At 37.8% G+C, this 25,087-nt stretch overlaps 1 protein-coding gene across 1 annotated transcript in view; it reads right to left on the bottom strand.

Annotated features, from left to right (window-relative positions):
• LOC110305413 (solute carrier organic anion transporter family member 6C1-like) overlaps positions 1–25,087 on the bottom strand; it is a 144,914-nt gene that overhangs the window by 82,937 nt on the left and 36,890 nt on the right. The window contains exon 6 of the mRNA XM_085844251.1: positions 19,819–19,928. Coding sequence (XP_085700377.1) covers positions 19,819–19,928 — 110 coding nt within the window. The remainder of the gene's footprint in view (positions 1–19,818; positions 19,929–25,087) is intronic.

Raw genomic sequence — 25,087 nt, 5'->3', positions numbered from 1 at the left:
TTATCCATTGTGTAGAGAAAGGCCATTGATTTGTTAGAATTAATTTTATATCCAGATAATGCACTGAAGCTGTTTATCAAGTTTAGTTCTCTAGTGTAATTTTTAGGATCACTTATATAAACTATCATATCATCTGCAAATAGTGATTTTGACTTCTTCCTTTCCAATTTGTATCCCCTTGATCTCCTTTTGTTGTTAAGTTGCTGTTTAGGACTTCAAGTACTATATTGAATAGGTAGGGAGAAAGTGGGCAGCCTTGTCTAGTCCCTGATTTTAGTGGGATTGCTTCCAGTTGGTCTTCATTTAGTTTGATGTTGGCTACTAGTTTGATGTATATTGCTTTTATTATGTTTAGGTATGGGCCTTGAATTCCTGATCTTTCCAAGACTTTTATCATGAAGGGGTGCTAGATTTTGTCAAATGCTTTCTCAGCATCTAACAGGATGATCATGTGGTTTTTGTCTTTGAGTTTGTTTATATTGTGGATTATGTTGATTGATTTTCATATATTAAACCATCCCTGCCTCCCTGGGATGAAACCTACTTGATCATGATGGTTGTTTGTTTTGATGTGTTCTTGAATTTGGTTTGCTAGTATTTTATTGAGTATTTTCCATCGATATTCGCAAAGGAAATTGGTCTGAAGTTCTCTTTCTTTGTTGGATTTTTGTGTGGCTTAGGTATCAGAGTAATTGTGCCTTCATAGAATGAACTGGGTAGAGTACCTTCTGTTTCTACTTTGTGGAATAGTCTGAGGATATTTGGAATTAGGTCTTGTTTTAAGGTATGATAGAACTCTGCACAATACCCACCTGGTCCTGGTTTTTTTTTTTTTTTTTTTTGTTGTTGTTGGGAGACTATTGATGAGTGCTTCTATTTCTTTAGGGGAAATGGGTCTGTTTAGATCATTAATCTGATCCTGATTTAACTTTGGTACCTGGTATCTGTCTAAGAAGTTGTCATTTTCATCCAGGTTTTCTAGTTTTGTTGAGTATAGCCTTTTGTTGTAGGATTTGATGATGTTTTGGATTTTCTCAGGTTCTGTTGTTATGTCTCCTTTTTTTTTCTGATTTTGTTAATAAGGATAATGTCCCTGTTCCTTGTAGTTTTCTGGCTAAGGGTTTATCTATCTTGTTGATTTTCTCAAAGAACCAGCTCCTCGATTGGTTGATTCTTTGAATACTTCTTTTTGTTTCCACTTAGTTGATTTCAGCCCTGAGTTTGATTATTTCCTGCCATCTACTCCTCTTGTGTGAATTTCCTTCCTTTCATTCTAGAGCTTCTAGGTGTGCTGTCAGGCTGATAGTGTATGCTCTAATTTCTTTTTGGAGGCACTCAGAGCTATGAGTTTTCCTCTTAATACTGCTTTTATTGTGTCCCATAAGTTTGGGTATGTTGTGGCTTCATTTTCATTAAACTCTAAAAAGTCTTTAATTTCTTTATTTCATCCTTGACCAAGGAATCATTGAGTAGAGTGTGTTTCAGTTTCTACTTGAATGTTGGCTTTCTAATATTTATGCTGTTATTAAAGATCGGCCTTAGTCCGGGGTGATCAGATAGGATGCATGGGATAATTTCAATAGTTTTGTATTTGTGGAGACCTGTTTTGTGACAAATATTATGGTCATTTTTCGAGGAGGTATCCTGTGGTATTGAGAAGAAGGTATATCCTTTTGTTTTAGAAAAATATGTTCTGTAGTTATCTATTAGATCCATTTGTTTCATAACTTCTGTTAGTGTTCATGTCTCTCTGTTTAGTTTCTGTTTCCAGGATTTGTACAGTGTTGACAGTGGGGTGTTGAAGTCTCCCACTATTATTGTGTAAGTTGCACTGTGCACTTTGAGCTTTGCTAAAGTTTCTTTAATGAATGTTACTGCCCTTATATTTAGAGCATAGATATTCAAAATTGAGAGTTCATCTTGGTAGATTTTATCTTTGATGTGTATAAAGTGCCCCTCCTTGTCTTTTTTGATAACTTTGGGTTGGACGACAATTTTATTCGATATTAGATTGGCTACTCCAGCTTGTTTCTTCAGACCATTTGCTTGGAAAATTGATTTCCAGCCATTCACTCTGAGGTAATGTCTGTCTTTTCCCCTTAGGTGGGTTTCCTGTAAGCAGCAGAATATTGGGTCCTGTTTGTGTAGCCAGTCTATTAGTCTATATCTTTTTATTGGGGAATTGAGTCCATTGATGTTAAGAGAAATTAAAGAAAAGTAATAGTTGTTTCCTGTTATTTTTGTTGCTTAAGTTGAGATTCTGTTCTTGTGGCTGTTTTCTTTTAGGTTTGTGGGAGGATTACTTTCTTGCTTTTTCTAGAGAATAGTTTCAGTCCTTTTGTTGGTTTTTTCCTTTTATTATTCTTTGAAGGGCTGGATTCATGGAAAGATATTGTGTGATTTGGTTTTATCATGGAATAGTTTGGTTTCTCCATCTATGGTAATTGGGAGTTTTGCTGGGTATAGTAGCCTGATCTGGCATTTGTGTTCTCTTAGTGTTTGCATAACATCTGTCCAGGATCTTCTGGCTTTTATAGTTTCTGTTGAGAAGTCTGGTGTAATTCTAATAGGCATGCCTTTATATGTTACTTGAACTTTTTCCCTTACTGCTTTTAATATTCTATCTTTATTTAGTACATTTGTTGTTCTGATTATTATGTGTAGGGAAGAATTTCTTTTCTGGTCCTGTCTATTTGGACTTCTGTAAGCTTCTTGTATGTTCATGGGCATCTCTTTCTTTAGGTTTGGGAAGTTTTCTTCTATAATTTTGTTGAAGTTATTTGCTGACCCTTTAAGTTGAAAATCTTCATTATTATCTACTCCTATTATCTGTATGTTTGGTCTTGTCATTGTGTCCTGGATTTCCTGGATGTTTTGAGTTAGGATCTTTTTGCATTTTGCATTTTCTTTGATTGTTGTGCCGATGTTCTCTATGGAAAGTTATGCACCTGAGATTCTCTCTTCCATCTCTTGTATTCTAGTGCTGATGCTTGCATCTATGGTTCCTGATTTCTTTCCTAGGGTTTCTATCTCCCAAGTTGTCTCATTTTGGGTTTTCTTTATTGTTTCTACTTCCCTTTTTAGGTCTTGGATGGTTTTGTTTAATTCCATCACCTGTTTTGTTGTGCTTTCCTGTAATTCTTTAAGGAATTCTACCTATATTTCTCTAAGTGAGTTATTAATGCCCTTTTTAAAGTCCTCTACCAGCATCATGAGATATGATTTTAAATCCGAGTCTTGCTTTTTGGGTATGTTGGGGTATCCAGGACTGGCTGAGGTGTGAGTGTTGGGTTCTGATGATGGTGAGTGGTTTTGGTTTCTGTTAGTAAGATTCTTACATTTGCCTTTGGCCATCTGGTAATCTCTGGCTTTAGTTGTTACAGTTGTATCTGGTTGGAGCTTGTTCCTCCTTTGATTCTGTTAGCCTATGTCAGCAGTCCTGGGAGTCCAGCTCTCTCTGGAGTCTCAGTGGTCTTACTACTCTCTGCAGGCAAGCTTTCCTCTTGCAGGGAAGGTTCACAAAGGTCTGGCATTCAGACCTGCCTCCTGGCCAGAAGATGAAGGCCCAAAACAGGCCTGTTCCAGGAGATGTATTGCCTCTGCAGTCTGCATGCTCACCTGCACAGACTGGTCTCCAAGGGACCCGGGACACAAGATGGCTTTCTCACCTGCTCCAATGATCAGAGTCCTCTTAGATGGCCACTTCTCCTCTGGCTAGGAAAGTTGCCCGGATATCTGGAGTCTAAAAAGAGGTCTGTCCCAGAAGCTGTGTACTTTCTGCCTGTCCCAGAAGTTGTGTCACTTCTGCAGTCCACACTCTCACCTGTGCAGACTGGTCTTTGATGGACCCAGGACAGAAGATGGCTCCCTCACCTGCTCAGGCACTCAGAGCCCTCCCAGGCAGACAACTCTCCTCTAGCAGAGAAGGTACCTGGATGTCTTGAGCCTGAAACAGGGTCTGTCCCAGAAGCTGTGTTGCTTCTGCAGACTGCTCGCTCACCCTCCTCTGTCTGGACATAGCCATTTCATGAATTATCATTATATATCTGCTAATTTACCCAAGTTCTTATTGAAACAAATAGTTAGGATTAGATTTTCTTCATGAAATTTTAAAGTATTGTTTTGAAATGAGTTTCTGCACTATTTACAATTCTGTAATTATATTTTAGTCCACAGTGTAATGTTTTTGTTTAGTTTAAAGCTATATAATAACAATGTACCAGGTCAATTGTCACTGTTAAAAGAGTCTATGCTTTTCTGTACAGACAAGCCTAAAATCAATACAAAACAGAGTTAGAATAGATACCTTAATGCAGAAAATTTGTTGTGTATAACATCAAACTATAAAACATGGTAACATTTGTGTAGACAAATGAAAAGACCGAGAAAGAAATCATGAAAGCACTCACAAGCCACTTCCATCAGGTCCTTTCTGCTGGGAGAGACTTCTAGCTAGTCTGCTTCCCTGAAGACACCATATCCTGAGTCATCCCAGAAGATCTGCTGTATGCAGAGCATTTGGTAAGAACACTCAGGAAGTTCCACAGCCCAGTGGAATTAGAATTACAGATGTATCACTAACTGAATAAAAGAGATAGAAGAGAGAATCTCAGTTATAGAATATACCAAAGAAGATAATGACACAAGTTTCAAAGAAAATTCAAAACATTAAAAAATAAACCAAATACTTCCTAACCTAAAACATCCAGGAAATTCACAACACAGTGAAAAGACCAAATCTAAGAATAATTGGGATAGAGGAGAGTGAAGACTCCCAGCTCAAAGGACCTGAAAACATATTCAATAAAATCATAGAAGAAACCTTCCCTTACCAAAAGAAAGAGGTGTTCATAAAGAAGCCTATGGAAAACCAAATAAATGGGAGCAGAGAAGAAAATTCTTTTGTCACATAATAATCTTAACATTAAACGCACAGAAAACACACACACACACACACACACAAAGCTTCAAGGGAAAATAGCCAAGTAACACACAAAGGTACACTTATCAAAATTACACCAGACTTCTCAACAGAGACACTAAAAGTCAGAAGAGCCTGGTCAGAGTAAATGCAGATTCTAAGAGAACACAAATGCCAGCCCAGGCTACTATACACAACAAAACTCTCAATCAACATAGATGAAAAAACCAAAATATTCCAGGAAAGAAAAACAAGTTCAGACAGTATCTATCTACAAACCTAGCCCTACAGAGGATCCTGGAATGAAATCTACAATACAAGGAAAGTACCTACACCAAAGAAAATGTATTAAGCATCTCACAAGAAAGCGAAAAGTAGAGAACCACAACCATATGAAGCCTACAAAAAACCCCAAAACATTCAAAACAAACAAACAAACAAACAAACCCCAACAGCCATCTGTCTTTAATATCTCTCCGTATTGTGTAACAAGCTTACCTATAAAAAAAAAAAAACACATAATCTACCACACTGGATATGCAAACATGATCCAGTGTTTTGCTGCATACAAGAAACACAACTTGTATTCAATAACAAAAACAGACTCTATCTCAGAGTAAAAGGATGGAAAAAGGTTTTCTAAGCAAATGGTCCTAAGAAACAAGCTTGAGTTGCCACCCTAATTTCCAATAAAATAGAGTTTCAACCAAAAGTTATCAAACATGATGAAGGCCATTTCAAATTCATCAAAGGGAAAACACACCAAGAGAAAGTCTCAATTCTGAACACCTATGACCCAAGTGCAAGGGCACACACATTTATAAAAGAAACTTTACTAAAACTATAAACACACATTGAAACTCACATAATAATAATGGGAGACTTCAACACTCCACTTTCACCAATGGACATGCCATTGAAACAGAAACTAAACAGAGACACATTGAAACTAATAGAGATTATGAAGCAGATGGATTTAACAGATGTGTACAGAACATTTCACCACAAGAGAATACACCTCCTTTTCAGCACTTCATTCTACCTCCTCTAAAATTGATACAAGAAGATTGAAATAATACCATATATCTTATCAGATCCTAAGGCTGGTCTTCAAGAACAGCAAAACAACAGAAAGGCCATGTACACACGGAAACTGAACAACTCTCAAATCAAGGTCACCTAAGTCAAGGAAGAAATAAAGAAAGAAATGAAAGACCTCTTTGAATTTAATGAAAATATTGAGACACCATACTGAAACTTATGGAACACAATGAAAGCAGTGCTATGAGGAAATTTTGTAGCACTAAGTGCCCTGGTAAAGAAACTTTAGAGATCTTACACTAGTAATTTATCATCATACCTGAGAGCTCTAGAACATAAATAAGCAAAGCACTAAAGAGAGCAGGAAATAAAAAACTCAAGGCTGAAAACAGCCAAATATAAAACAAAGAGAACAATACAAAAAAAAATCAACAAACTCAAAATCTTTTTTTGTTTGAATGAACAAGATAGATGAACCCATAGACTAACTAAAGGGCTCAGAGGCAGTATCCAAATTAACAAAATCAGAGATAAAAGAGGGAGATATAACAACATAAATGGAAGAAATTTTAAAAATCATCAAATCCAACTGCAAAAGCCTATACTCAAAAAAAAAAAAAAAACCCTGGAAAATCTAGATGAAATGGACAATTTTGTAGACAGATACCAGGTACGAAAGTTAAATCAGGATCAAATAAATGATCTAAATAGTCCCATATCCCCTAAAGAAATAGAAGCAGTTATTAATAGTCTCCCAACCAAAAAAAGCCCAGAACTAGATGGGTTTAGTGAAGAATTCTATCAGACCTTCAGAGAAGACCTAATACCAATACTCAAACTTTTCCACCAAATAGAAACAGAAGGTACTCTACCTGATTTGTTCTATGAAGTCACAATTACTCTGACACCTAAACCGCACAAGGACCCCAAAAAGAAAGAGAACTTCAGACCAAATTCCTTTAGTAATATCATTGGAAAAATACTCAATAAAATTCTCACAAACCGAATCTAAGAACAGATCAAAACGATCATCCATCATCATCAAGTAGGCTTCATCCCTGGGATGTAGAGATGGTTCAATATAAGGAAATCCATCAACATAATCCACTATATAAACAAACTCAAATAAAAATATCCATGTGATTATTACACTCGATGCTGAGAAAGTATTTGACAAAATCCACCACCCCTTCATGATAAAAGTCTTGGGAGATCAGGAATTCAAGGCCCAAAGCTAAACATAGTAAAAGCAGTATACAGTATAACAGTAGCCAACATCAAACTAATTAGAAAGAAACTTGAAGCAATTCCACTAATAATAGGGACTAGACAAAGCTGCCCACACTCTCCCTACCGATTCAATACAGTACTTGAAGACCTATTCAGAGCAATTAGACAATAAAAGGAGATCAAAGGGATACAAATTGGAAAGGAAGAAGTCAAAATATCACTATTTGCAGATGATATGATAGTATGCTTAAGTGACTCCAAAAACTCCACCAGAGAACTCCTAACCCTGATAAACAACTTCAACAAAGTAGCTGGATATAAAAATCAACTTAAACAAATCAGTGGCCTTTCTCTATACAATGGATAAACAGACTGAGAAAGAAATTAGGGAAATGACATCCTTAACAATAGTCGAAAATAATATAAAATACCTTGGTGTGACTAACTAAGCAAGTGAACGATCTATATGACAAGAACTTCAAGTCTCCGAAGAAAGAAATAGAAGATCTCAGCAGACATAAGAAATTCCATGCTCATGGAGTGGCAAGATTAATATAGTAAAAATGGCCATCTTGCCAATAGCAACCTACAGATTCAATGCAATCTCCATCAAAATTTCAACTCAATTCTTCACAGAGTTAGTAAGAGCAACTTGCAAATTCATCTGGAATAACAAAACACCTAGGATAGCAAAAACTCTTCTCAACAATAAAAGAACTTACAGGGGAATCATCATCTCTGACCTCAAGCTATACTACAGAGCAATCGTGATAAAACTGCATGGTATTGGTACAGTGACAGGCAGGTATATCAATGGAATTTAATGGAAAACCCAGAAATGAACCCACACAACTATGGTCACTTGTTCTTTGACAAAGGAGCTAAAACCATACATTGGAAAAGAAGACAGCATTTTTATCACATGGTGCTGGGTCAACTGGTGGTTAGCATGTAGAAGAATGTAAATCGATCCATTCTTATCTCCTTGTACAAAGCTCAAGTCCAAGGGGATCAAGGACCTCCACATAAAACCAGATGCATTGAAAGTAAAAGAAAAGAAAGGTGAGGGAAAGCCTCAAGCACAAGGGAACAGCACAAGGACAAGGGAAATTGCCTGAACAGAACACCAATAGCTTATGCTGTAAGATCAAGAATCAACAAATGGGAACTCATAAAATTGCAAAGCTTCTGTAAGACAAAGGACACTGTCAATAGAACAAGACAACAACCAACAGATTGGGAAAAGATCTTTACCAATCCTACCTCCGATAGAGGGTATCCAATTGAATATATCCAATGTATTCAAAGAACTCAAGAAGTTAGACTCCAGAGAACCAAATAATCTTCTTAATAAATGGGGTGCAGAGCTAAACAAATAAATACCAACTGAGGATAATGCATGGTTGAGAAGCACCTAAAAAAAATGTTCAACATCCTTAGTTATCATGGAATTGCAAATGAAAACAACTCCACTTCATACCAGTCAGAATGCCTAAATCAAAACCTCAGGTGACAGCAGATGCTGGCAATGTTATGCAGAAAGAGGAACACTCCTCCATTGGTAATTTGATTGCAAGCTGATACAACCACTTTGGAAATCAGTTTGGTGGTTCCCCAGAAAATTGGACATAGTACTACCTGATGACCCAGCTATACAACTCCTGGGCATATACCCAGAAATTATTCCAACATGTAGTAAGGACAAATGCTTCACTATGTTCATAGTAACCTTATTTATAACAGCCAGAAGCTGGAAAGAACCCAGATGTTCCTCATCACAGGAATGGATACAGAAAATGTGGTACATTTACACAATGGAGTACTACTCAGATATTAAAAACAATGAATGCATGAAATTTATAGACAAATGGATGGGACTAGAAAATATCATCCTGAGTGAGGTAACCCAATCACAAAAGAATACTCATGGCATTCACTCACTGATAAGTGGATATTATCACAGAAGCTCAGAGTAGAGAAGATACTATTCACAAACCACATGAATCTCAAAAAGAAGGAAGACCAGAGTGCTGATTCTTTGCTCCATCTTAGAACTGGGAATAAAATACCCATGGAAGAAGTTACAGAGATAAAGTGTGAAGCAGAGACTGAAGCAATGACTTTCCAGAGACTGCCCTACATGGGGATCCATCCAATGTACAGTCACCAAACCCAAAGTCTATTGTGGATGCCAACAAGTGCTTGCTGACAGAAGCCTGTTATAGTGGTCTCCTGAAAGGCTTTACCCGTGCGTGACAAATACAGAAGTGGTGCTCTCAGCCACCCATTGGATTGAGCACAGGGTCTCCAATGGAGGAACTAGAGAAAGGAGTCAAGGAGCTAAAGGGTTTTGCAGCCCCATAGGAGGATCAGCAATATGAACTAACCAGTAGCCCCAGAGATCCCAGGGACAAAACCACCAAACAAAGAGTACACATGGTGGGACTCATGGCTCCAGCTGCATATGTAGCAGAGTATGGCATTGTTGATTATCAATGGGAAGAGAGACCCTTTGTCCTGTGAAGTCTCTGTTCCACAGTGTATGGGAATGCCAGGGCCAGGAAGCAAGTTGGGTTGGTTGGTGAGCAGGGGGGTGGGGTGGGGTGGGGGTGGGGTGGGAGGTATAAGAGGTTTTCAGAGGGGAATCCAGGAAAGTGGATAACATTTGAAATGTAAATAAAGAAAATATTTAATAAAAATGGAAAAAAGAAGAAAATACTGGGACTGACTGAAGCACAGACTGAAGGAAAGGCCACCCAGAGATTGTATCACCTAGGTATCCATCCCATCTGCAGACACCAAACCCAGAAGGTGATTCCAAGAAGTGCTTGCTGACAGGAGCCTGGTAGAGCAGTTCTCAGAGATGTTCTGCTACAACTGACAAATACTGATGAGAATGTTTGCAGAAGACCAGGTGAGTGATTAGAATTGCAAAAGGGAAGAGTTAGGGGAAAGGAGTGAAGGAGATGATGTGATTTGCAACTCCATAGGAAGAACAACAATATCAACTAACCGAACCCCCCAGAACTCCCAGGGACTAAACTACCAACCAAAGAATACAACTGGAGGGACCCTATGGCTCCAGCCAAATATGTAGCAAAGGGCTGCCTTATGTGGCATCAATGGGAGGGAAGGCCCTTGATCCTGTGAAGGCTCAATGCCCCAGCAAAGGGGGATGCTAGGGTGTTGAATTTGGAGTGGATGGGTGGGGGAGCACACTCACAGAGGCATAGGGAGCAAGAAAACTAAAATGGGGACAATGTTTGAAATGTAAACATATAAAATAACCATATATAGACGCTCGGCAGTGGTGGCTCACACCTTTAATCCCAGCACTTAGGAGGCAGAGGCAGGCAGATTTCTAAGTTCGAGGCCAGTCTGGTCTACAAAGTGAGTCCAGGACAGTCATTGAATGAATGATTACATACACACAGACACACACACACATACATACACACGCACACACGTCCACCCAAGAAATGCTAGCTCAGTTCTTCACAGTAATAAACAAGAAAATCTCAAAATTAACATTGAATTATGTGTGTGTGTGTGTGTACACATACATATAAAGATCCAAAATTCTGCAGCAGATCTACCATATGATAAAGATTTTTTTATATATAACATATAAGCATTTATATTTATTATAGTTTTAAGGATTTAGACCATGACTTAGGGTATCAGTTACTTTGGTTCAGGCAGCACATGCTCATATTAAGTGACTAGGATAGATAGAATAATAGAGAAAGTAATGGGTCAGACTTCCACAAGCCCATGCAGAATACACATTTAACCACCCAAGGACTTCTGGTTAGGGGGAAGCACTTAGAATCCTGAAAGAATTTTAATATTTTTTCTTGGAAATAATCCCTTCTTATCATACTGGAATTTAGAGCACACTAAAGAACTGTTCACATTACAATGATACCAAAGAAAAATGATCAGTATAGCTATAAATACACATACCCCAAATTATTACTGTACTAATTTAAAATGTCATGATATATAATTAAGTAAGGTACCTATTTATAAAAATAGATAAAAATAGGTTATTATAAGTATACACAAATTTGTATGTGCATGTGAACTTATATGTATGTGTGGGCACACATATTTACACATACATAAAATATACATATATGCTATAGAGTATTATTACCTATAAAGAAGAATGAAATCTCTCCAGTTGTAAATGATTATGTGAATATGATCAGAATGCATTAATTTTGGCAAGTTAAAGAGAAAAACAAATACAAAATTATCTCTGCAGTATCTAGGAGCTAAGAAGACAGATTATGTGCACGTACATCACTGGTTATAGTAATGTTAGAGAGGTAAAATTGGGGAAGGATAAAATGTGCAGAATATCCTGCAAAGAATAAGATTTTGTGATTTGTATAATGGAATGGCCATGGTGAGGCTATGCCGGGGCCTGGAAAACAGAAGTGGATGCTCACAATCAGCTATTGGATGAAATACAGGGCCCCCAATGGAGGACATAGAGAAAGTACCCAAGGAGCTAAAGTGGTTGGCAACCCTATAGGTGGAACAGCATTATGAACTAACCAGTACCCCTGGAGCTCCTGTTTCTACCTGAATATATCAGAAGATGGCCTAGTCGGACATCATTGGGAAGAAAGTCCCCTTGGTCTTGCAAACTTCATATGCCTCAGTATGGGGAACACCAGGGCCAAGAAGTGGGAATGGGTGGGTAGGGGGATGGGGGGAGGGGAGAGTCTGGGGGACTTATGGGATAGCATTTGAAATGTAAATGAAGAAAATACCTAATTAAAACATAATAAAAATATTCCTAGTAAAGGTTTTGCCCACATTAAAAAACAAAACAAAACAAAAAATCTATAACATGAGGGCAGCCAATATTCTGGCCCTAGCTCCTGCTTACATCAGCCCTGAGAGCCAATTCAGTCCATCCAAGAAATGCTAGCTCAGTTCTTCACAGTAACAAGAAAATCTCAAAATTAACATGGAATTATGAAGGACCAAGGAGAGCCACACCCAACCTGGAAAATAAGAACACTGGTTGAGGTATCACTGTATGTGATGTCAAGTTAGTCTATAGAATCTTAATATAAAAGAGCATGGTATTGGCACCAAAACAGACCTGGTAGTCAATGTAGTAGATGACCAGATAGAACTCAATGCAACTAGAGCCACTGTGGTTTTGACAAATGATCTCCAAAATACAAATTGGAGAAGGTATTGTCTTCAGCAAATGTTGCCGGAAAAACTGGACATCTGTAGGTATAAGAATAAAGCGTAATCTTTGTCTCTCACCCTGCACAAAAATCAGTTATGAATGGATCAAGGACCCACCCCAGTATTATACCTGAATCTCTGAAACACTAGAGGATAAAATAAGTTGTTCATTTAAAGATAAGAAAGATATTTCTAAATATAATTTCAGTGACTTGAGAAATAATGTAAACAATGGGGATTTGGAATTTCAGGAGATCAAAATGCTTCTTTTGTACAAAGGAAACCTTTCATACAATGAACTGATATCATACTAAGTGGGAAAAATCTTCTTAAATATAAATGAGAGATGGAGATAATATATACAAAGAACAAAATAAATCTAAAGAAGGGAAAAAACCAACTTAACAGATGGTCTAGGAAACTGTACTGAGGAGTCTCTAAAACAAAAGTAGACCTAATTCCTCATCACAAGTACTATTGTAAAAGGAGGGGTTTTTCTTCACTATCTCTACTGATTCCTGGATGCCATGTCCTTCAATAGAAGAATGGATAAGAGATATGTGGTAAATTTACACAATGAAGTGTGCCTCAGCTGTTAAAAAAAATGACATCACAGAATTGACAAGCAATTGGCTGGAACAAGAAAACCATTCTTAGTGAGGTATCCAAGACCCAGAAAGATAAATATGGTATGTATTTACTTATATGCATAGATTCACTCTTAAGTAAATGATAAACCAATTACAGTCCTTATATCCTGAGATGTTATGTATCAACGAAAGAACTAGTGGCAACAGAAATATCTTAATTCATACTTTGAAACGAATAGGGACAAGGATATTTAGGATCTCTCCTCTCTCTCTCTCTCTCTCTCTCTCCCTCTCTCTCTCTCTCTCTCTCTCTCAAATTGTTCCTATTTGCCTGTAATTCTTTCTCTACAGTTAAGAGAAAGGAGTTTGGTATACATAGAAATGGAAAGGGGGAAGAAAGGGAAAGAGTGTAGAGCATTTAAGATATTTTAATTGTAAATTAAAATATTTTCTAAAAATGATAGGGATGGTTTGAGTTAATAAATGAACAATGAAAAAATAAATATCTCTAGGAAATAAAAAATGACTAAAAATTGGAAATATATGCAATGTGAGAATGCAAGATCTAATGTGAGTTAGGAAAATTCAATTGATGTTATTTTCAAGACTCTAGGAAGTGTTCTTCACAGTTTAATATTCACTAAGTATGAATGAAAATTACAACCATGCAAGATATATGCCAGAAAGAATGTTATAAATAGAAAAGAATATTCAGAATAGGAATTTGAGAAAGAGGAGGGGATTCCAGAAGCACACCTATGTCTGTTATTACTATGATAGACCTTTTTATAATCCACAGAAACAAAGCATTTTGGTTTAAATATTGTGATATCATTTTTGTGTGTGGGAGGCTATGGGTTGACACTCAGAGTTCATCCAATTCATGTTATTTTGTTACATGTCATCTTTATTTTTCAGAGAGAAGAAACACAAAATTGCATCAAATCAATTAAAAATAAATCAAAATTATTAGTTGTGCATCATTATCCTCTAACACTACACCTGTCTTTAGTCATATCAAATAAGGGAGCTATTTCTTTCATTATAAAGAAAATGTATAATTTAATAATTTTTTTTCTTTAAAGAAGCTTTTGTTTATTTTTTTTTAGTATATGCATTACAGGAAACAAAACACAAGAAAGCAAGAACAAAGTCACCCAGTCACAAGCAGCTCAGCTTGATGTGTAGTTCTAGATCCTGCAAGCTTACACACACTTGGGTAATTGAGATTATACAGTATGTACCATGCTTTCCCCACATTGTGAATATTCACCAATTAAAAAACCCACACTACACAAGGATTTTGATAACCAAGAATACACCATGCCATCTCAATCTGTCAGACAAAATTGTAATCCTGTCTTCCTTGGCAACAGAAATTTCATAGAAGACAAAAATGGCAGCAGGCCTCTAGATAGATGTACTGGCAAAGAGGGCTGTCTTCTGGGTGTGGCCTTAGGTAATCCTCTCACTAGCTTCATCTTCACTTAGGAGTTGTGCAGGGAAGAGGATGGCTGAGGGAAAGGCTGCTAGTGCCTCTGTCCAGAGGACAGCTGTACCCAGGGGCCCTATGTGCATCTTGGTAAAATCTTGTGTTCATTATGCATAGTTGTCATCTGAATGTTATATCCTAAAGGAGAACACATGGTTAAGAGTAGAGCTAGTGGCTATGGTGGAATTGACAAAAGGGTTCCTCTTGAACATGGAACTGCTAAGCCATGTCTGTACAGTGTGGGGAAATTCATGTTGCTAGGCTGACTGGAGGGACACAGGTTCACAGGGCAAGGTCTGCAGGTGTGTTGAGACTGACATCCTGAGAGCCCCTGCCATAGGTGTGTCTCCCAGCTGCTCGGTGTGGAATACATTTGTTGAGTGGGAAGATCCCTTCTACATATGCTAGTATATCGATCTGGTGATAAGCTTAGGAATGCTATACTTAGTGTGGTCTGTTGCTTTGTGTTTCCTTGTAAGCTGAGACTGAGCAAATGCAGAATTTAATTGTAATAATTTATCTAAGAGACTCCAAACTTTTCAAGCAAATTTAAATTAAATACCTTGTCATATTTTTTCTTTTTATTTTATATTAAATATTTTCTTCATTTACATTTCTTTTTTGTTGTTTCTATTTTATTTTTTAACTTTTTAAAAAAATTTTTTATTAGGTATTTTCCACATTTACATTTCCAATGCTATCCAAAAAGTCCCCAATACACTCCCCCCCCTCCCCTACCCACCCACTCCCACTCTTTGGCCCTGGTGTTCCCCTGTACAAGGGCATATAAAGTTTGCAGTCCAATGGGCCTCTCTTTCCAGTGATGGCCGACTAGACCATCTTTTGATACATATGCAGCTAGAGTCAAGAGCTCTGGGATACTGATTAGTTCATAATGTTGTTCTACCTATAAGGTTGCAGATCCCTTTAGCTCCTTGGGTACTTTCTCTAGCTCCTCCATTGGGGGCCCTGTGGTCCATCCAATAGCTGACTGTGAGCATCCACTTCTGTGTTTGCTAGGCCCAGGCATTGTCTCACAAGAGACAGCTATATCAGGGTCCTTTCAGCAAAATCTTGCTAGTGTATGCAATAGTGTCAGCGTTTGGAAGCTGATTATGGGATGGATCCCTGGATTTGGCAGTCTTTAGATGGTCCATCCTTTGGTCATAGCTCCAAACTTTATCTCTGTAACTCTTTCCATGAGTGTTTTGTTCTCAATTCTAAGAAGGGGCACAGTGACCACACTTTGGTCTACGTTCTTCTTGAGTTTTATGCGTTTAACAAATTGTATCTTATATCTTGGGTATCCTAAGTTTTTGGGCGAATATCCACTTATCACTGAGTACATATTGTGTGAGTTCCTTTGTGATTGTGTTACCTCACTCAGGATGATGCCCTCCAGGTCCATCCATTTGCCTAGGAATTTCATAAATTCATTCCTTTCAATAGCTGAGTAGTACTCCATTGTGTAAATGTACCACATTTTCTGTATCCATTCCTTTTTTGAGGGGCATCTGGGTTCTTTCCAGCTTCTGGCTATTATAAATAAGGCTGCTATGAACATAGTGGAGCATGTTTTCTTCTTAACGGGTGGAACATCTTCTGTATTGCCCAGGAGAGGTATTGCTGGATCCTCTGGTAGTATTATGTCAAATTTTCTGAGGAACCGCCAAACTGATTTCCAGAGTGGTTGTACAAGCTTGCAATCCCACCAACAATGGAGGAGTGTTCCTCTTTCTCCACATCCTCGCCAGCATCTGCTGTCACCTGAATTTTTGATCTTAGCCATTCTGACTGGTGTGAGGTGGAATCTCAGGGTTGTTTTGATTTGCATTTCCCTGATGATTAAGGATGTTGAACATTTTTTCAGGTGCTTCTCTGCCATTCAGTATTCCTCAGGTGAGAATTCTTTGTTCAGTTCTGAGCCCCATTTTTAATGGGGTTATTTGTTTTTCTGGAGTCCACCTTCTTGAGTTCTTTATATATATTGGATATTAGTCCCCTATCTGATTTAGGATAGGTAAAGATCCTTTCCCAATCTGTTAGTGGTCTTTTTGTCTTATTGACGATGTCTGTTGCCTTGCAGAAGCTTTGCAACTTTATGAGGTCCCATTTATCGATTCTCAATCTTACAGCACAAGCCATTGCTGTTCTATTCAGGAATTTTTCCCCTGTACCCATATCTTTGAGGCTTTTCCCTACTTTATCCTCTATAAGTTTCAGTGTCTCTGGTTTTATGTGGAGTTCCTTAATCCACTTAGATTTGACCTTAGTACAAGGAGATAGGAATGGATCAATTCTCATTCTTCTACATGATAGCCAGATTCACTAGAGGGCACAGGGAAAGTATTCTAATTAACAAAATCAGAAATGAAAAGGGAGACATAAGAACAGATCCTGAAGAAATCCATAACACCATCAGATCCTTCTACAAATGGCTATACTGAACAAAAATGGAGAACCTGGATGAAATGGACAAGTTTCTAGACAGATACCAGGTGCCAAAGTTAAATCAAGATCAGGTTAATGATCTAAACAGTCCCATATCCCCTAAAGAAATAGAAGCAGTCTTTAATAGTTTCCCAACCAAAAAAAGCCCAGGACCAGATGGGTTTAGTGCAGAGTTCTATCATACCTTCAAAGAAGATCTAATCCCAGTTCTTCACAAAGGATTCCACAAAATAGAAACAGAAGGTACTCTACCCAACTCATTCTACGAAGCCACAATTACTCTGATACCTAAAAGACCCAACAAAGATAGAGAACTTCAGACCAATTTCCCTTATGAATATTGATGCAAAAATCCTCAATAAAGTTCTCGCTAACCGAATCCAAGAACACATCAAAACAATCATCATCCTGACCAAGTAGGTTTCATCCCAGGGATGCAAGGATGGTTCAATATATGGAAATCCATCAATGTAATGCAGTATGTAAACAAACTCAAAGACAAAAACCACATGATCATCTCCTTAGATGCAGAAAAAGCATTCGACAAGATCCAACACCCATTCATGATAAAAGTCTTGGAAAGATCAGGAATTCAAGGCCCATACCTAAACATGATAAAAGCAACAAACCAGCATGATCTACAGCAAACCAGTAGCCAACATCAAAGTAAATGGTGAGAAGCTGGAAGAAATCCCACTAAAATCAGGGACTAGACAAGGCTGTCCACTCTCTTCCTACCTATTCAACATTGTACTTGAAGTCCTAGCCAGAGCAATTAGACAACAAAAGGAGATCAAGGGGATACAAATTGGAAAAGATGAAGTCAAAATATCACTCTTTGCAGACGATGTGATAGTATATATAAGTGACCCTAAAAATTCCACCAGAGAACTCCTAAGCCTGATAAACAGCTTCAGTGAAGTAGCTGAATATAAAATTAACTCAAGCAAGTCAATGGCCTTTCTGTACACAAAGGATAAACAGGATGAGAAATAAATTAGGGAAACAACACCTTTCTCAATAGTCACAAACAATATAAAAACCTTGGCATGACTCTAACTAAGGAAGTGAAAGATCTGTATGATAAGAACTTCAAGTCTCTGAAGAAAGAAATTAAAGAAGATCTCAGAAGATGGAAAGATCTCCCATGCTCATGGATTGGCAGGATCAACATTGTAAAAATGGCTATCTTGCCAAAAGCAATCTACAGATTCAATGCAATCCCCATCAAAATTCCAACTCAATTCTTCAAGGAATTAGAAAGGGCAATCTGCAAATTCATCTGGAACAACAAAAAACGTAGGATAGCAAAAACTCTTCTCAAGGATAAAAGAACCTCTGGTGGAATCACCATGCCTGACCTAAAGCTGTACTACAGAGCAATTGTGATAAAAACTGCATGGTACTGGTATAATGACAGACAAGTAGACCAATGGAACAGAATTGAAGACCCTGAGATGAACCCACACACCTATGGTCACTTGATCTTTGACAAGGGAGCAAAAACCATCCAGTGGAAAAAAGACAGCATTTTCAACAAATGGTGCTGGCACAACTGGCAGCTATCATGTAGAAGAATGCGAATTTTTTAACTTTTTTATTAGGTATTTTCTTCATTTACATTTCAAATGCTATCCCCAAAGCCCCCTATACCCTCCCCCGTCTTGCTCCTAAACCCAACCACTCCTGCTTCCTGGCCCTGGAATTCCCTTGTACTGGGGCATATGATCTTTGCAAGACCAAGGGCCTCTCCTCCCATTGATGACCAACTAGGCCATCCTCTGCAACATATATTACTAGGGACACAAGCTCTGGGGGGTGGGTTGTACTGGTTAGTTCATATTGTTGTTCCTTATATAGGGTTGCAGACCCCTTTAGCTCCTTGGGTACTTTCTCTAACTCCTTCATTAGGGGCCCTGGGTTCAAACCAATAGATGAATGTGAGCATCCAGTTCTGTATTTGACAGGCACTGGCATAGCTCCACAAGATAGAGCTATATCAGGATCCTGTCAGCAAATCTTGTTGGCATATGCAATAATGTCTGGGTTTGGTGGTTGCATATGGGATAGATTCCCATGTGGGGCAGTCTCTGGATTATCCTTCCTTCTGTCTCAGCTCTGAACTTTATCTCTGTAACTTCTTCCATGGGTATTTTGTTCCCCATTCTAAGAAGGAATGAAGTATCCACACTTTGGTCTTCCTTCTTCTCGAGTTTCATGTGTTTTGCAAATTGTATCTTGGATATTCTAAGTTTCTGGGCTAATATCTGCTTATCAGTGAATGCACATTATGTATGTTCTTTTGTGATTGCGTGCATCCATTTGCCTAAAAATTTCATGAATTCATTGTTTTTAATTGCTGAGTAGTACTCCATTGTGCAAATGTACCACATTTTCTGTATCCATTCCTCTGTTGAGGGAAATCTGGGTTCTGTCCAGCTTCTGGCTATTATAAATAAGGCTGCTATGAACATAGTGGAGCATTTATCAGCTGAGGAATACTGAATGTCTGAGAAGCACCTGAAAAATGTTCAATATCCTTAATCATCAAAATAACCTGGAGATTCCATCTCACACCAGTCAGAATGGCTAAGATCAAAAATTCAGGTGACAGCAGATGCTGTTGAGGATGTGGAGAAAGAGAAACACTCCTCCATATTTGGTGGGATTGCAAGCTTGTACAACCAATTTGGAAATCAGTCTGGTGGTTCCTCAGAAAATTGGACATAGTACTACCGGAAGATCCAGCAATTCTCTTGGGCATATACCCAGAAGATGTTCCAACTTGTAATAAGGACCTTGTCATATTCTTAACTCTATAAGAAAATTACACAGTTGAATTCAACTGGCTTGTTAACAGAAATATTTTACTTTACCCAAGTAGCATGAAGAACACCTTTCAAATTAGGCTTAATTTCCTTATTTTTAAGTCTCCTGTCAATCCTGGGAGGTTCCTTTCTTTTCTGAAGTCTTAGCTTGTTTGCACCTATAGGTAACAAGGAAAATAATCTTTACTTATATCAAAGTCAGTACTAATATATACATCATTCATGTGCACACATTATAATAATCACATTTGTCATGGCATGGCAAGAGAGTTATGTTAAACACAATAAAGCTTTGTGTGTTTTAGAATGCAAATTTTTCAACAACAGTAGTGCTTTGGCAAATCAATTCTTTGTTAATGAAAATTTTTCACATATGTAGGTAGCCACTGTGTGTCTCTTAACTACTGAAAGTGTGGTATCTATGGCTGAATTAATTCATAAATTAATGGAGAATTCAATAGCCATATTCAATAAATAACATATGATGAAACACCTCAAAAATGGCCACTCCAAAATGAGTTTTATGTATCACAAATTATTTTATCCATTTTTTTAATTGAAAATTTTCTTTATTTATATTTCAAATGCTATCCCCAGAATCCCCCTATCCCATACCCTCACTTGCTTCTATGAGCATGTTCCACCACCCACTCATTTCCATCTCCCTACTCTCACATTCCCTTACACTGGGGCATGTAGCCTTCTTCACAGGACCTAGGGCCTCTCCTCCCATTGCTGCCCGACAAGGCCATCCTCTGCTCCATATGCGACTGGAGCCATGGGTCCCTTTCATGTGTACTCCTTGGTTGGTGGTTTAGTCCCTGGGAGCTCTGGGGGGTCTGGTTGGTTGATATTGTTGTTCTTCATATGGATTTTAAACCCCTACAGCTCAATCCTTTCTCTAAGTCCTCCATTCAGGACACCATGCTCAGACCAATGGTTGGTTGTGAGCATCTACCTCTGCATTTGTCAGGCTCTGGTAGAGCCACTCAGGAGACAACTATATCAGGCTCCAGTCAGCATGCACTTCTGACATCCATAATAGTCTCTGTGTTTGGTGTCTGTATATGGGATGGATCTCCAGGTGGGGCAGTCTGTGGATGGACTTTCCTTCAGTCTCTGCTCCACAATTTGTCTTTGTATTTGCTCCCATGAGTATTTTGTTCCCCCTTCTAAGAAGGACCGAAGCACCCACACTTTGGTCTTCTTTCTTGAACTTCATGTAAACTGTGAATTGTATCTTGAGTATTCTGAGTTTCTGGGCTAATATCCACTTATTAGTGAGTGCATACCATGTGTTTTATTTTGTCAATGAGTTACCTCACTCAGGATAATATTTTCCAGTTCCATCCATTTGCCTAAGAATTTCATTTTCTGTATCACTCTGTTGAAGGACATCTGGGTTCTTTCCATCTTCTGGCTTTTATAAATAAGGCTGCTATGAACATAGTGGAGCATGTTTCCTTGTTGTATGTTAGAGCATCTTTAGGATATATTCCCAGGAGTGGTATAGCTGGTTCCTCAGGTAATATTATGTCTAATTTTCTGAGGAACAGGCAGACTGATTTCCAGAGTGGCTGTATCAGCTTGCAATCCCACCAGCAATGGAGGAGTGTGCCTCTTTCTCCACAACCTTGCCAGCATCTGCTGTCACATAAGGTTTTGATTTAGTCATTCTGACTGATATGAGGTGGAATCTCAAGGTTGTTTTGATTTGCATTTCCCTGATGACTAAGAATGTTGAACATTTCTTTAGGTGCTTCTTGGCCATTCAATATTCCTCAGTTGAAAATTCTTTGTTTAATTCTGTACCCCTTTTTCTTTTCTTTTCATAAGTTCAGTGGTATTATTGCAGTCAGAAAAATTATATTATGAGAGATTAAAAAATCAATAGTTTATTTTTATTTGTTTTACAATCAGTATGCCATATTTTACCATCCTGGCTTTAAATTATCACTCTACCCAACAGGTGTCAATAATAGTTTAATTCATGCCTTAATAAAAGTTAAAATATTTACAAATTCAAAATAGATGCTTTCATAACTTAAATTTTTCACCTGAGAATTCACTGTAACATCCTCCTTATATGTCCCAACACAGATATTGGTTATTTGTAAGTTTAGACTTCAATGTAACATAAAATAACATGAAAACTTCTCTGGTTTACAAAGTGTGAAATCTTATACAAGCCAATGGATTTCCTACTTCACCATACACTCAGCTATCTGCCATAGGTTCTTATGTGTGTACATATGCCAAATCTTTTGCTTTAAATGTAAATATTTGCTTTGGAAAGTTACCTACTTTTTTATGATAAAGACCAAACTTGCCTCAGTTTAAAGGTATTTTTTTTAAAGACACTTGGCTTAAATTCCTCTCTATCTATGAACAGTTTAGCATTAAGGGTTAATTTTATTTTTTTTTCTTATAAAAACAACATTTAATTGGGGCTGGCTTACAAGTTCAGAGGTTCAGTCCATTATCATCAAGGTGGGAGCATGGCAGTATCCAGGAAGGCATGACATAGGCAGAGCTGAGAGTTCTACATCTTCATCCATAGGCTGCTAGTGGAAGACTGACTTCCAGGCAACTAGGGTGAGGGTCTTAAGTCCACACCCACAGTGACACCTAAGGGTTAATTTTAATGCTGTCCAGTAATTATAATATTTCTTAAAATTTAGCTTTACTTTTAACAGTCATCATGTGATACAAGCCACTGCACTACCTAATAGCTTCGTGATTTTCAAGTTGTATTAGATAAATAGGACAGGTCTTTGGACCCTAAGATATGTATCCCATTTTTAATAGGGCTATGTGATTCTCTGGTATTTAACTTCTTGAGTTCTTTGTATATATTGGATATTAGCCCTCTATTGGATGTAGGATTGGTAAAGATCTTTTTCCATTATGTTGGTTTTTGTTTTGTTCTATTGACAGGGTCCTTTGCCTTACAGAAGCTTTGCAATTTTTTGAGGTCCCATTTGTGGATTGTTGATCTTAGAGCATAAGCCATTGGAGTTCTATTCAAGAAAATTTCCCCTGTGCTCATGTGTTCGAGTATTTTCCCCAATTTCTATTCTATTAGTTTCAGTGTATCTGGTTTTATGTAGAGGTCCTTGATCCACTTGGACTTGAGCTTTATACAAGTAGATAAGATTTGTTCAATTTGCATTCTTCTACATGCCAACTTCCAGTTGAACAGGCACCATTTGTTGAAAATGCTGTTTTTCCACTTGATGGTTTTAAGTCCTTTGTCAAATATCAAGTGGCCATATGTGTGTGGGTCCATTTCTGGGTCTTCAGTTCTATTCCATTGATCTTCCTGACTGTCTCTCTACCAATATTATACAGTTTTTTTTTAAATCCCTATTGCTCTGTATGTAATATAGCTTGAGGTCAAGGATGGTGATTCCGTCAGATGTTCTCTTATTGCTGGGAATAGTTTTTGATGTTATGGGTTTGTTGTTATTCCAAATGAATTTGCAAATTGTTCTTTCTAACTCTATGAAGAATTGAGTTCGAATTTTAATGGTGATTGCATTGCATCTGCAGATTGTTTTCAGCAATATGGTCATTTTTACTATATTAATCCTGCCAATCCATATGCATAGGAGATATTTCTGTCTTCTGAGATCTTCTTTGATTTCTTCCTTCAGAGACTTGAAGTTCTTATCATACAGATCTTGTCTCATTGGCACTTTTTCTTTTTTTCTTTTTCTTATTGGATATTTTCATTATTTACATTTCAAATATTATCCCCTTTCCCAGTTTCCCTCCTTCCTGGAAACACCCTATCACATTCTCCCTCTCTCTGCTTCTATGAGTGTGTTTCTCCACCCATCCACCAACCCCCACCTTCCTGCCCTTGATTCCCCTACACTGGGGCACATGTTGAGCCTTCATAGAACCAAGGTCCTCTCCTTCCATTGATGTACAACAAGGCCATCCTTTGCTATATATGCAGCTGGAGCTATGTGCACTCCTTTAATGATGGCTTAGTCCCTGGAAATTCTGGGGGGTCTGGTTGGTTGATGTTGTTGTTCTTCCTATGGGGTTGCAAACCCCTTCAACTCCTTCAGTCCCTTCTCTAACTCTTCTATTGGTGACCCTGTGCTCAGTCCAATGGCTGGCTGCTAACATCCATCATTGACACTTTCTTAATGACAGCTATGCTGGGTGATGAGAGATTGAATCTCAAAACAGCTTGAATTAGCACTTCTCTAATTGCTAAAATTGTTAAACACTTACTTTAAACACTTTAGGTTAGCATATAAAGTAGTTGGTTTCATAACTGTTTTTTCATGCATATATGTCATCATACTCTGTTCTCACTTGTTCCCTTTACCTGTTGCTCACCCACCCCTGTTGGTTCCTCTCCCTGTAAGTCTCACATTCTGCTCATGTATTATCTGTATGTCATTGCTGTCTATCCTACTCCCCTATGCTCTCTTCAGATCTTCACTTCATCACTTCCCTAGTTGTCACACCCACAATACCCCTGCACACATGCACACACAAATACCTACATACTACTTACAAGCATGTGTAGGTACATGGATTTTTTAATATTTATATCCCATTTATGGAAGAAAAATATTTGGTATTAGTCTTTCTGAGTTTCAGTGGTTTGATTTAACAAGAATTCCTGATGCTCTCATGATGTTATTTTTCTTTACAGCTGAATAAAATTCCTCTGTGCATAGAACTATATTTTCTTTATCCTATCAAACAGTTTACAAATATCTAGATTAGTTCCATCTTCTGGTGATTATAAATAATGAGGAAGTATTCACCGCTTCTCAGACATACCTATGGGAGAGTCATTTAATTATGTTACATCATAGTTTTATTTTCAGTTTTTGGAAAAGATTTCTAATCATTTCTAAATGTGTATGTTAGAAAATATGTGCACATGAACAATTTCCTTTGTAGCCCACAGGTTCATGCAGTTGTGACAAACTCAGGTCCTCTGCAAGAGTTGTATGCATTCTCAGCAGCTAAAACATCTCTCCAGCCCCAGATGTTCTGAAGTTTTTGGGGGAGAAACATCCAGAGTAATTTTAGAAGTTTATATTGCCACCAGCACTGAGTAAAGGTTTTTCTTTCCCCACATTCTCATAAGCATTAATTCTCTTGTGTACAGCTACTCTGACCACATTGAAATGGAATTTTAATGCAGGATAAATTTGCATTTCCATATGGAAAAAGATACCAAATGTTCTTTAACTATTTATTCTGTATTTGTATTTTTTTGAAAACTTATTATTTAGCCATATGTGATGGCACACACCTTAAATCACCGCAATTGGAAGGAAAA

This window comes from Mus caroli, unplaced genomic scaffold (genome assembly GCF_978045245.1).
Source record: "Mus caroli unplaced genomic scaffold, Mus_caroli_1 scaffold_1, whole genome shotgun sequence".
In the NCBI taxonomy this organism is placed as follows: domain Eukaryota; kingdom Metazoa; phylum Chordata; class Mammalia; order Rodentia; family Muridae; genus Mus; species Mus caroli.
This window is presented reverse-complemented; position numbering and strand designations above follow the sequence as displayed.